The 13611-nt window shown below is 57.0% G+C and overlaps 1 protein-coding gene across 1 annotated transcript in view; it reads left to right on the plus strand.

Moving 5' to 3' along the window:
- The first annotated feature begins 4210 nt into the window (after positions 1-4210).
- Positions 4211-13611, plus strand: part of LMO1 (LIM domain only 1) — a 31375-nt gene continuing 21974 nt past the window's right edge. The window contains exon 1 of the mRNA XM_040988977.1: positions 4211-4733. Coding sequence (XP_040844911.1) covers positions 4709-4733 — 25 coding nt within the window. The 5' untranslated portion in view covers positions 4211-4708. The remainder of the gene's footprint in view (positions 4734-13611) is intronic.

The raw sequence follows: 13611 nt of genomic DNA on the forward strand, positions 1-13611 counted from the left end.
CGGCTCGGACTCCATTCTGCCCCGGAACGGCCCGGCCCGGCCAAGGCAGCGGCTGCTTGCGCCGCTCCAGTGAGCCCAGCCCGGCTTATTGCGCCCCCTGCGCCCGCCGGGAGTCGCGTCGTGCCCTTCTCCCTCTTCCCGCGCCCCTTTGCCCACGGGGCTGCGCTCTGGGCTCCACCCAGACCGAACCGTCCCCCCACCACCCGGCCCGTCGGGTTCGGTGGGAGTAAGGCGGGCAGGCGGGCGCTGGCAGGAGTGCCGTGCTGCACACCCCTCGGCGTCCTGGGCCTGTGCCCGGCTGGAGTCTGCGGGCCACCATGGTGTTGGAGCAGGAAGACGGTAGGTGCCTGGCGCGCGGTGCCGAGCCGCGGGGCGCGTGGGGCGCGTGGGGCGCGCGGGGCGCAGGGCGGCTGGCGAGCTCTGTCCGGGCCATCCTGTTCACGGCGGTGTCCATCGCCCCGGCGCCCGTCCCGGAGCTCTTGGGCTGGTTGGCCGCTTCCCAGAAGTGCGGTGGCGGCGCGGGTGCCCAGCGCAGCCCCTCGGGTGGCTTCGGAGAGACAGGGGAGTGGCCCAGGCTACTACGGCAGCTCTGCGCTTCTGCCCGGCAACTTTCTCACTGGCTCTGACCGCCTGGCAAGCGCGTTGGTGTTAGGAGTTAATCCCCTGGGGCCTCTTTTCAGTGTCTGCTGGTCCTTCTGCCGCTCCCGCTGGGACGAGGGTGCAGTGCGTCCAGGGCAGGCCTGAGGACCCTCAGGTCTGGGACTTCCCAGCCCTGGGATAGGTGACCTTGTTTGGGCCCCACGATGGTTGGGCCTGCATCAACCTGGAGTAGAAGGGTAGCCCACAGAATCCAGAAACTCGGGGTTCCACCGAGAGAGAGGGGCCCCTCAGTTGGCTAGGTCCCTGTTGGTCATTTTGTGTTAGTAATCTTTGTGCCTTTTCTCAAGGAGCCCCTGCCCACTCACACCCCCAAACTCACTTAGCTTTGAGCTCAGCTCCCTCCCGCTAGTAGCCTCTTGGGAACATTTCCATCCTCCCTAGCCAGAGACCCCTTCCCAGGGCTTGGAGGATGAAGTGTGTCTGCAGGAGGCTGGAAAAAGACTGGCTGTCCAGCCTTCCTTTCTGGCCCCATTAGGCCCTCTTCCCACCCTGCCACCTCCCACTGCAGTGAGCCCTTGAACAGTTTGTCAACAATGTCTGGATTTTAGTACTAAAAATCTTGCAGCCTAGGAGAGTGCTCTATCCTAGGGCACCTCTGGGCAGCTGGTCAACCCACAGTCACAGCTTCTCCAGGACTGTGGTATGACTGTGATGTGGTCTTCCTCAAACAGGAAAGACCTTTGTTTCCTGGGGTAAAGATTGGGCCCAGGCCTCCTTCCCCCACCACGGGAAAGGGGAGGCTTAACTGTCCTGACTATCGCCTTGGAGAAGGCCTGGGTTCTTGCAGACACCAGACAGAGAAAGATGGCCTGCTGGACACTTCTGCACTCCAGCTGGTTCCAAGTTCAAGGGTCCTGGCTGCTTGCAGGGGGTGTGATGACAACTGTACTTGGGCAACAGGCATCTTGATGGCTCTGCAGGGTCTGTAGGGCCACCACTCTGCCCTGACAGCTCAGGTGCTCCCAGACAAGCAGTCCTTGTCACCGTGAATATCTGAGTATTAGCTGCAAAAACCATTTTGTGATCCCACCTTGGGGATAGTCATGGAGTGTGGGGAGCAAAGCCCCCTGGCTGAGGCACATTTGCCAGCCTCCACCAGAAAGTTTTGGAATATCTGGTCTGCCTGGGTCCTCAGGCAGCAAGTCCCATAGCTCCCAGGCACCACCCCACAATGCAGAAACCCTTCCCTGGGACTTTCTGGATAGACCCAAAGACAAACCACAGGACCCTGCCCAGAACTGTGTCAGGCGACCAGGACCACCCCTTTTCTCCTCACAGTGATCTTGGGGACTGGTTAGTTGCCCCTTATCTCCCTGTGGTTTTTCCAGGGCCTGCCCAAATGTGAGTACACTGCTCATCACCTGTGGAATGTTGGGGTGGACTCCCTCTTACTGGCCCCAGGGCTGTCTCAGCAGTCTGGAGCCTTGGGTGTATCCCTGGGTCTAGGGCAGTTAGGGTGGGGGTGAGCACAGGGGTGGGCTACCTCTAGGCTGGCTGGGAGGAGGAGGCAGCACAGGATGGGGGAGGCATCAGTCTAGCCTGCAGCCCTTCCAGGCTGAGAGCCCAAACCCCAGAGTCTTGCCCAGTGACTGTTAACCCAGCAGTGGCATCTCACTTTAGATCACAGGGAGCACGCTGCGGCCACCTGTGAGTGCCAGCAGCCTTCGCTGCAGCCTAGGCCCAGGCAGACACGCCCACCTGGCCACTAAGAGACACACTGCACAGTACCCCAGGCCTCAGGCAGGAGCCTTGACACCCCAAAGGGACACCAGCTGTGTGGCCACTAATTGGGTACCCTGGGGCCTGGGTTGAGCTGGCACTGGCACAAAGAGTGCCAAGCACAACATAAGGCCAAGAGTGAGACTGGGAAAGCCACCAGCCCTAGCCCCGATGGAGTGCCAGCTTGTGGGGTCACAGCTCAGCCCTGAAAGTGAGCAGAGGTGAGGAGGTAGGCTGTGGGCGCCATGGAGTAGATGGCCCCTGGGGGCACAGGTGTCTGCTACAACAAGTGCCCCTTGCCAGCCTGTCTGCCCACCCTACCCCAAGCTGAGGCAGGCAGGGGAGTGGGACCAGTTCCAGGCACATGTGCCAGGGGCAGCTGCGCCCGAGCCATTCTCAGACCTTGAGGGCATCGCTGTAGCTGCAGTGGCAGGAGAGAGATCAAGCTTGCAGTCCCGAGGGGCGGCGAGTCTGAGCAAAATGATATATTTAACATCAAATATACTCAAGGACTATTAGGATTAAGTATTGGAGATGAAGGGGAAAGCGAAACCTTCAGAGCTGCCGAAGAGGCATCTCATTAGCAGCGGCCGCTCTTCTCGCTGGCAGAAGCCTGGCTGCCCGGCCTGCCCAGCCTGCCCAGCTCCCCCCCGTGACCCCCCTCCCCTGCCAGGGACCACTCCCACCCCAGGCCAAGCCCTAGGGCCTCCTGAAGTCCAGGGGCACAGGTCTCCCTCTGTACCCCAGAGCACCCCCTCTCCCTTGGTCCAGAGTGTCAGTTGGCAGAGCACATTGGACCTGTTTTCACCACAGCCCGCAGCAGTCCTGGAGAGGGGGAAGACGAGGGCTCCCACTTCACAGACACTGCAGCTGAGGCCCCGTGAGAAACCGCCCAGCCAAGCTGCGCAGTTGGTGATGGGCAGAAATGGGAGAATATCAGCCTTTTTAGCCTCTTGCTCCGTGCCCAATTCTCCCAGGTGATGGTGTCCAGGAGGCCTCCGACTTCCCACTCGAGGGTCTGCGATCTTCCTTGGGCTGCAGTGGGGGGGGGGAAATCATTCATTCCACCATGCCCTGGAACTCTGTACTGTCTAGCGGGGGGCTGGGAGGAAGCCCTTGGGATTTAAAAGTAGGTGGCCTTCCTGGAGTAGGCAGCCTGAACACCAGTCTTGGTGCTCTGCAAAGAAGAAAGGACCTGGAGACTGTCTCCCTTCCTGGCTGAGTGACATGGCAGAAGCTGTCACCTCCCTAGCAGCAGTAGCAATCAGATCCGCTGCTCTGCCCTTGGCGCCTTAGTGCTTGGCACATAACACATGCTCAATAAAATACCCATGGATGGAGAAAAGGCTCCACTGCCCAGCGGAGCTTTCTGGAGAGACAGGAGACATGCTCCCTCTCACGGCGGGAGGCTGCCGGGGTGACCTAGGGGCAGTGCTGTGGGACACTTGGTCACCTGCAACCAGAGGAGTGACCTTTGCCAAAGAAAAGTCAGAAGTCAACCAAGACCACCCGAAGCAGAGCCCGTAGGAAGGGAGGGCACGGGAAGTTGGCGAAGAGGCAGAAAGCAGAGCTGAGGGCCTGGGAGTGACAGACACGGGGTGGGGTGTTAGAGGGCCTGTCCCGCTGGACCCAGGACCCAGAGGGGAGAGACCAGGCTCCCTGTCCCGAGCGGAGCCTCTACACGGCGAGCTGCGGCCGGAAGGCCTCCAGGTGGCGCTGCGGAGCCGGGCAGCCGCGCGTCTCCACTCCCCATTAACCCGGGAGGGAGGGGGACCCGGGAAATGTGTGCATTTATTCAGTAGTCGGAGTGCAGACCTCGTACACTGAGGGAGAAAGGCAGCGGGAGACGGCCGCCGAGATTCCCCCATCTCTTTGAATATAATTTTAGATTGAGATTCAGATTAAATCCGAGGGGAAAACACTTTATGAGGCTGAAAGCCGTGTCGTTGCCAGAGCCAGGGTTATGAGCTATCAAATGCAATTACATTAAGACAGATTATACTGGGCAAATTGAGCCATTTAGAAGGTGAGAATCAAAGGAACGGCTCTGATCCTCTCTTTCCCTTCTCTCCCTCCTCTCTCTCTCAATTGCAGTTCGTAGTTCCTTGCAATTCTGAGGCACAAAAGTAGGTGAGACTGCTTTTGTATCTGCGAAGTGCTTCACTCCTGAATGTAATTCTAGCTGAGTGCAATCTAGGTTAAGAGCCGGACAAACGGGTAATTAGAGTCCGCTCGCTGCTCGAGGATCGGCCGCCCCGCCGAAACGCTCCCCGAACCGGCGCCCTTCTCCCGGCCGAGCCGAGCTGCGGCTGGACACGGAGCGCCCGAGATGATGGTGCTGGACAAGGAGGACGGTAGGTGGCGGGCTGGGGGCTGGGTGGTGGTCCCGGAGCCCAGCACCCCCTGGCTTCCCCGTCCCCTCCCTCCCTCTCTCCCCGGCGCGGCGCACGGGAGCGCGCAGGCGGGGACCCGAGCGCACACCTGCCGGGGCCGGGGCCGGGTCTGGGCGCGGGGGTCCGAGCAGGACTGGGCGGAGGGAAGGTGAAGGGGGCGGCGAGCCCCCGGGAGGGTCGCGCCGAGCCGTGCGATGCGCCGCGGGGTCGCGAGGAGGCTCCGGTTGCCTGCGACGTCCGCGCGCCGTGGAGGTTCGCGTAGAGTCGTCTCTGCGGCTGCTCGTCTCACCGCAGCCATCACCCCCGCGCCGGCCGCGTAACCCGAGAGGCGCTGAGCGCCGAGCAAATCAGCAGCTGGGGAGTGGGGGTGGGGGAGAGGAAGGAATTGGACCGGAGAGCTTTGGGGCCTGAGGGGCCCCCGCAGGAGTGCGGTTAGCGCGCGCCGGGGTGCCCAGCGGGCCAGGGTGCGGCCGGCTGGGCCCTCCCTGGGACAGCTGCCCACGCGCCAAGTCGGTGAGAAAGGGCGCTCTGTCTTGTGCTGCCTTGCCGGCTGGTCCCCTGAGTGCAGAGGCGGGAGTTTGGCTCGGAGGAACAAAGTATACGGTCGTTGGTCCTTGTGGGAGCCGACGGCAGGAGTGACATGGACTGGAGTCAAGAGCTCCTGTGGGCCCTAGCATTCTGCGGGAGCGAGAGCTCAGAACTTCTGCCGCTGCTGCTGGGAACCCTAGCGCGTGGTCCCCTAGACCCCAAAGCTTTTGCCAGCTGGAAAATGCTGTAGTGTCCTAGAAGGTAGGGATCCCAGCCACGTTGGGGCGCAAGTCCTTGCGTGTCCTGTGACTTTAGAGCAGTGTCCCCCAGCCCCGCCCTGTTTGTGCCCGGGGGAGATTTGCAGGTGGCTGTTGGCACCACCGCCTGGACTCTGCCACAGGCCGGGACCACCCAAAGGGTCTGGCTTTAGTGAGGGTCAGTGTGACTCTGGTGGCTATGCCCTGACCTACCTTTGCCTGGCCTGTCTCCTCTGCTTACTGGGAGTCAGTGAGGTTTAGTGACTGGGTGAGATTGTCAAGTGAAAGGACTGGCTCAAGGTCACACGGTGAGTCCTAAGTGCAGGTGCCCCAGGCTACTTGTTTCACCTTCTGAGACATCTAGCAAGGAAGGGGTTGGCCCTGTGGGGGCAGGCACACATGCGTGGGAGGACAGAAAGGAGTGGGGGGGGGAAGCTGGCTGTGGCATCTGTCTGCAGTTCCTTCCCGGACCTCCACCCTAGAGTCTTTGGGGGTCATTAGTAACTGGGTGGTTTCATTTAATAAAGAACAGGAGGAGGAGGGGTCTGGACCTAGCCACACAGGGAAGCAGGAGGCCTTGGTTTAGCTCCTCTCATCCCTGATGCCATGGGTAATGCCATAGGTTACCCGGGAGTCCCCGGGGCCCACCTCTGGATTCCATCCCTCTAGGTACACATGAAGGTCTCAAAGGTGCCAGTGCTCAGAGCCCTTGTGTGGTTCCGGGGGTCCTCCCACTCTGGGGAGAAGGTAGAAATCAGGATGACATCCTTTAGTTGGGGTGATTCTGCATGCTTCGCTCTCCACACCCAAAACCCTGAGCTCGCCATGCCCTAGGCCTTGCGGCTCGATCTCTGTCCGAATACCCAGGAGTACCTCAGGCTTGTTGGAGGTCACTGGGCCTGTCTCCTGCCCCTGGGCACATGTTTCCCAACCATGAAGGAGAACTTGACATGCCCCCGTGGACCCACCCTGTCTGGCCTAAACAACATGGCACCCACCACCGAGGACCCCGCGGGACTCTGGGATCTCTTCCAACTCGGGGAAGGCAAGCGAGTGGGATGCCAAGCAACCACCTGCTTTGTGACCTGCCCACTTTGTAGTTGTCCTGCTCAAAAGTCGACCCTCTGCTCGACCTTTCCACAAGTCAGGAAGCCTGCAAAGCAGCGCTTTCAACGAGGGCAGGGAGAGAGGCTCTGGAGCTATTCACCTTCTTCCTGGGCACTTGGACACTTCAGGTCCCCCCCCAGCAGGTGGGCTCCTGAGCTGGATGGTGATGCTGGCTTCCTGGGTCCCCAGGGGTGCATTGCTTAGAGCTGCACACAGCACCCTTTGTCTGGCTGCAGCAGGACCTCGGGGTTCCTATTAACCACCCCCAATGCCTTTTCTCCATTCGACAGCGTCTTGCCGGGAGAGGCTGGGGCTCCTCCGGTTGAAGTCAGGGCTGCCAGCTGCCGAGGACCAAAGCTCTCGCTCTGCTGGGCTGCAGGGCTTTCATGTTGCACTTCTGAAAGATAATAAAATATCAATCGTTTTGCCGTAGCAACGGGTTTAAGAGACTTTCTGAAGTATTGAATCGTCAGAAAAAAAATTTTTTTTTTTTTTTTGCTTTTAAGCACAGTGCATTATTAATAAAGTAATCCATTAGGTCGAGCAGGGAAGGGTCACCACAGAGACGGAAAGATCTGTTTTGCAAACAGTTAAACTTCGGATTTTAAGATTAATTGCTTTCATTTGGACGCTTGCTCTTGGCCTAGCCATCTCAGCTTTACTGGAACTCAGGGTCCGGGCTTTCTCAACGCTGCCGAGTCTGTCTGTCAGGGAGATGGAGCCAAACTCCAACTTTCCCGGAGAAACAGGCCCCTCTCCTGGCACCTGCTGCTTGGGCTGGCACCAGGCTGCGGTCTTTTAGGGGAGACGAAATGTCTCTGAGGAATGCCTGCTCTGAACCCTGGGAAATTAGGCCTTGGGCTCCTTGGAGAGGTATTTGAGTCAGGCAGAGCCCGGAGTGAGGAGTCTGGGTGCCCTTCCAGGTGCGTGCTGGGGAAGGGCGACTCTGGGTACTGACTACCTCTTCAGAAACCTAGCTTGAAGGCTGGGGTGACCCTGGAAAGCAACTGGCCCATTGCAGGATGGAACAGCTGTCTTAATTCCTAGAGCATTTTTGTTCATGAGTGAAAATGCCTAAGGAGCACGGGGCTGCGGAGGACCAGACAGCGAAGTCTTCAATTGTTAATGACCACTAGGAGCACAGCCGCTGCAGCTGACTCGGTGAATCCGTGAAGGCAGGCGCTTGACTCTGCTCGGCGGCGCTGACTGGTCCTTGCTTGGCCATCAGCAGGGACATTCCCATCGTGCTCTATGCTGCAGAGGCCTGTTTCACCTGGGGAAGAGTGACCCAGACACTCCCAACCCTGAAGCAGGCAGAGAAGGGGTCCTGATGCTGCTGGTGCCAACCTTTCGGCAAGAGGGCAGAGCTCACTGGACACTGCCATCTGCAGAAGACTGGCGGAGGCTTGGTGAGGGTGATTGGGTGTCAGGGTGGGGTGGTCCAACTCTGGCACCCACCTGGTGTCAGGGGCCATTGCTAGCGTGTGCTGGGAATGAGGCCTCACCAGGCTTGAGCAGCATACCCAGCCACTTCCCCTTCCTTGTCAAACTCAGCCAGGCAGAGCGGCTATAAAGATGGGTCTCCCCCAACCGCCCTGGGCCCCTGCAGCCTTGAGGAAAGAAACAGGTGCTCCTCTCCCTTTCCTGCTCTTCCATTCATCTGCCCACACAGAGCACCAGGGGGTGGGGGCGGAACAGGGCAGGGGAGAGACAGGGAAACAACATAAATTGGTCTGTCGTCCAGAATCCATGTCTCACTAATGTACCCAGATTAACTCAACTGTAAATTGTCTCCTTGGATGGCGGTGTCTTGCTAAAAGTTTCCCATATGATTCATGATTTGGATTGCTTTTAACGGCTATTGGCTAAGCAAGCCGGTGACTGTACAAGGTGATGCAATTGGCATTAGCGAGGGGAGGCACGGGAGCGTGTAATGCAGTCAATACTGCATTAACTACTGATGCCCAATTACAGGGAGCGGGCAAGAGCCTTTCAGGAGCATTAGGACTGGGGGAAGTTGAGATCACTGGCCGCTGCTTGCCTAAAAGCTTCACCCTTTGTTTGCCGGGGCCCAGCACGCCTGGTCTTCTTGGCTGCAGGAGTTGCTTCTCTCTCACTGCTTGTCCCACAAACAGGCTTTTAGCGTATGGAAATGTGTGTTTGACTTGGATTGGGGCCTGCCTCTCATCCGCACCCCACACCACCCCCAAGGGCCTTGTGTCCAACCAAGCAGCCGTCCTACACCCTCCACTTAAGGAGCTTCCAAGCAGATCTCTCTGTGGGCAGGCTACAGAGGTGGGTTATTTGAGGCACTCACCCTGGGGACAGATGCAGGGTTGCTGGTGGGCATTGATGGCCGACCTTCTGTGGTCCTGAGCAAAGGAGACTTAGTTTTGCCCACAGCCCAGCTGAGCCACCAGGTCAAGGCTGCCAGGGTTGGGACGAGGCTGTGGCTGGGCGTGCTGTCTCTTAGTGGAAGATAGAGATGTTCTGGCCCTGCTGGGGGAGAATGAGCTGAGCATGTGTGGACCCGAAGAGTTAGGGCTCTTTCTGGGTCCCCCAGCAAGGCTGTTTGGATCCATGTGGACCCAGGAAGTGTCCCAGAAAGCTCTGATCAGAGTCCTTAAAAGAATAAGATATATAATATGTAATACATAATACATAATATATAACGTGTGTGTGTGTGTGTATTTGAAAAGCAAAGAGAGGGAGAGAGAGAATGTTGCATTGGGTGGATCATTCCTCAATTGGCTGCAGTGGCTGGAGCTGGGAACCAGGAGCCTCTACTGGGTCTCTCACATGGCTGTAAGAGCCAAAGCAATTGGGCCATCCTCTGCTACCTTCCCAGGCACATTAGCAGAAAGCTGCCTTGCAAATGGAGCAGCTCGGATTTGAATCAACACCCATATGGGATGCTGGCCTTGGAGGCAGTTCCTTTGCCCATTATGTCACAGCTCTGGCTCCAGTCGGGATCCTTAAGGACAGAAAGATGGAAAAAAGGGTACAGGTTTACTCCTGGTGTGTTAGCTTCTGTTAAACCTGCTACTCCCTGAGCCATCATGCTCAGCTATAAAGACCCAGCATGTCCACGAAAGTTTTGTGTCCATCCCCGCCCAACACTTTACCTCCATACTCTCTCATCCCTATAGTGAGATCCTGCTCATGTATGCAAGCCTGGGACTTGGGTGAGCCTTGTTGTTCCCTGCTCAGTCATGCTATGATCAGAAAGAGTCCTGTCCAGTCCAGAGCCCCATTCACTGGTGAGCAGTGGCCTCACACCCTTCTCTTCCAGGGTCTCTGTTGCAGTCCTTGTCAGATGACAGGTTGGCAGGCCACCTCAGCACTCACCACCGTCCGGATCCCCAAGGCAGTGACCTCCATGGTCTGTCCTTGCGAAACCTTTCATTTTAAGGAGAGAAGCCTGATGTTTGGAGAGAGCCAATGCATTGTCCAGGGCTACCTGGGGAGGAATCTAAGACTTCGGTATCTCTTGGGGTTCAGTGCCTAGCTGTCGTGCGCTCTGCCTAGACCCTCAGACACATGGGGCTGGGTGGTAGAAGACGGTGATGAGAAGGAAGATCAGCTGGTGGTGATCATGGGTGTGCCAGGCATGGTTCTAACCAGCATAGCTCATAGCCCAAAGAATGTGCCTCTATCCTCCTGGGAAGCGCTGATGGAGGCTTGCCTGTCCTGGGCTTTTTGGCCTGGAGAAGTTCAGATGCTGTGAAGCTCAAGGATGCTGAAGCATTCTACTGCACCCAGGATTCCCTCCCAGCAGGTCGGTGCTTAGGGTAGGACTGCATCATGGAGTCAGTTGGTGCTGGCTGGCAAGAACCAACACAGTACATCTCTTTCCCACCCTGAAATCAGTCATGGTGGGAGGTTTTACCCCGTGGAAATTGGCAAGCACTGCCCCTCAGGGGTTTTCCCTGTGAGTAGATGACTAAGCATTTCTCAGCACACCCCTGGGTACACCCCTTTAGGATATACGCCCCCACTCCCCATCCCATCTGCCAACTTCCTCCTAGTGCTCCGTACAACCAGGTTGATACAACCTCCTGCTCCCTGCTTTCTGCCTGAGATCTCCCATCATCTCCATCCACTTGGCCGGGCAGGGCCAATGTGTCCATTCTGGTTTTGTGGTCTATGCAGACACCAGCATTTACCTCTGCACTCTGGCTTCCATTGTCTGCTGTGTCTGGCACACTCTTTCCCCTTGCCAAAGGCCTCTCCTAGACCATCCCAGGCTCTACTCAGGGACACATATACCCACCCAACCTAGCAACAAGTGTGGTGTGTGGTCACTCTGCATTCTGTCCAAAGCTGATACAAGTGGCAGCGAATGAAGAGCAGGTGGTGGCAGAGGAGTAAGCAAGCTGGCCATTGCTTCCCAGATAGGCCAGGCCTAACCAAGCCAAGTCTTGATAAAGATAAGGGAGACCCTTATCATTGAACAGGCTCCCCCCTACCCTGCCTTGCTCTCAGGTAGGTCCAGAGAGTGGAAGTGTACCAACCTACTGGAGACCAAGAACTGGCCTTTGGGATACTGTCACTTCGACTGCGTCAACTGGCCAACATAAATCACACAGCCAATTTGAGTTCAAGAGGTGGGGGGAATAGATGGAGGTTAGAGGTGAGGAGCCACATCCTGAAAGTGTGGATACTGGGATGTTGAAGCAACTTCTGTAATGGAGCCATCAGGTATGGTCCGTGTCTGATCTCATCCAATACCCATGACAACCCTGAGGAGCAGCTAATATTAGGATGCCCATTTTACAAATGGGAAAGCTGGCATGCAAAGAGCGGGAGTCGTTGATCTCCAGTCCTGCTCTCTCTGGTGCCGGAGTTGGCTCTGAGCCCCAGTGGTCTGACAGCAGGCTTGGCCACTCATGCTGGGTTGTGCCTGGCCTGCTTTTGCAGCTGCCCTGTACTTGGGGGTAAGATAGAGACCCTGGGGTTGGGGAAGGAGGCCCCAGGGAGCATAGCTGAGGGTGGGGAGAGGCTTGCTGTGGGGGCTGTGAGAGCCTTGCTCCGTCTGATCAAGGTCAAGTTTGGAGGAGGTGGAGAATGACCTTTTCCAGATTTTCCTCTCCTCCAAAAAGCTGCCGACCGGTTTAAAAGGGCATGAGGTTTCGTGGTTGGCAGGGTTAAACCCCGGGCCCATATGCAGATGCCACTGAGTGGGAATCAATTCATTGACTGGCCCCTAGCCTCACAACGGGGCTGGGAAGTGGGCTGGTGAGAGGCCTGTGTACATTCATAAGCCAGCTGATTGAAAAGCAATATTTCAGATAAATACAAGCCAGCGATCTATCAGTGGTTGTAATAAAACCCAGGCTTCAGGCTGTGATTTTATTTTGAAATAATAAGAATTGCTTGATTCTTTTTACTTGAGTTACCATGGTAATTCCGGCGTGGAGCAGTGTTATATTGATTTAGAAAGTGGACAGTAATATTTCTTTTGTGTTATTCTGTTTCTAGGCCTTGATTTCTAATTTCCACTTGGAGATTACTTTTATAAATTTCTTAAGTCCTTCCACTTTTTTCCCCCCCTCTCACAGTATAATTTTCCTCTCATACGCCGCTATGTTCTGAGCTTATTGGTTTGCTCTTATTTTAAATTAAACTTGCTGGTTTCAAATATTGAAATGACATCTTTGTCTGTGTCTGTACTTTGGTTTAGCAAAATATTACAGTCTGACGCTTTCTGCTTAATAATTTAAGGGCGGCATTCTGTCGGCCCTCACTGGGTGCTGATAACTTATGACTCAACCAACGCAGGCCTTAAACTCCTGACATTTTAATATTGTGTGGCGGGATCAGCCACCCCTCTGCTCTCAGTCTCGGTGGAGAGAAACCCCTGTGGTACCCCAGAAGGGAGTTTTAATAATTCAACTTTGCTGGTTGGCACAGTGGCTTGAAGGAGACAGGGAAGGAGGCCGACTCTCCCTATACAAGTTGGAGCAGCCCGGGCCTGGGCGCCTGTGGCCTGGGGCTGGCTCCCTGCCCTGTCCTGTCATGCCTCCCTCCCCTCATCTCCATAAATCCCTGGCCTTAAAGGCAGACTGTCTGGGAAGGATTGCGTGGGACTGTGAGTGGATGCCGCGAGAAGGGCTAAGTGCCGATTCTCTGCTTTCCTGCCTGTGCAGTGACTGGAACCTGGGCTCTGGGTCGGACAGACTGTCTTCCAGTCCTGCCTCCCATGCCCCTGTGGTCCTCGTGAGTCATCCTCCTTGGTCAACTGCAGTGGCAACTGTATCTGGTGACATGGCCTTCCGGGTCTGGGAAAGGCTTCTGTGGCAGCCTTGTGGGTGCAATTTCCCTAACCTTGCTCGGGTTTGCTGTGAGCACGAGAGGGTCTGGGAGTGGGCGCTGCCCAAGCTCACTCCTCTCCCCACCCGCCCTGGGAGGGGCACACCCTGCCCACTTTCCTGAGGGAACGGCCTCAGGAGGTTGGCTGGACGCTGGGTTCTGTCTCTGGGTTCTGTTCCTTGCCACCTTCTCAAAGCAAGGCCCATGCCCTGGGGTGAAGCTCTGCGGTACAAAGTATGGGGCCATGGATCTATCTGCAGGAGCCTCCTGTGCCAGGTGCCTAGGCCCTGGCTTAGTGGCTGCTGTGGGGTTAACCCCTTCATAGCTTAGCAGCTTCAGGTCGCACCCTGTTTATTTCTTCATGTCTGTGGGGCAGGACGTTGGTGCAGCCCCCGTGGCGCTTGGCATCAGAATCCCTCACAGCAGGCCTATGGGTGCCCCTCGGGGCTGCCATCTTGCAGTGCTGTCACTTCAAGCTCCCGCACTGGGTAGCAGGTGGGATTTAGCTCCCCACGGGCAGTGGGGTCTGGGGGGGCTGCAGTTACCTAAGCTACCCAAGCTTTGCCTACCAGTTGACCATCAGTCCTGGCCACATGGACTGCTCTGTCCTTCCAGCCCTCCAGAGAAGGGAGTCA

The sequence above is a fragment of the Ochotona curzoniae genome, unplaced genomic scaffold (assembly GCF_017591425.1).
Source record: "Ochotona curzoniae isolate NIBS_2020 unplaced genomic scaffold, NIBS_Ocur_1.0 contig_517, whole genome shotgun sequence".
In the NCBI taxonomy this organism is placed as follows: Eukaryota; Metazoa; Chordata; class Mammalia; order Lagomorpha; family Ochotonidae; genus Ochotona; species Ochotona curzoniae.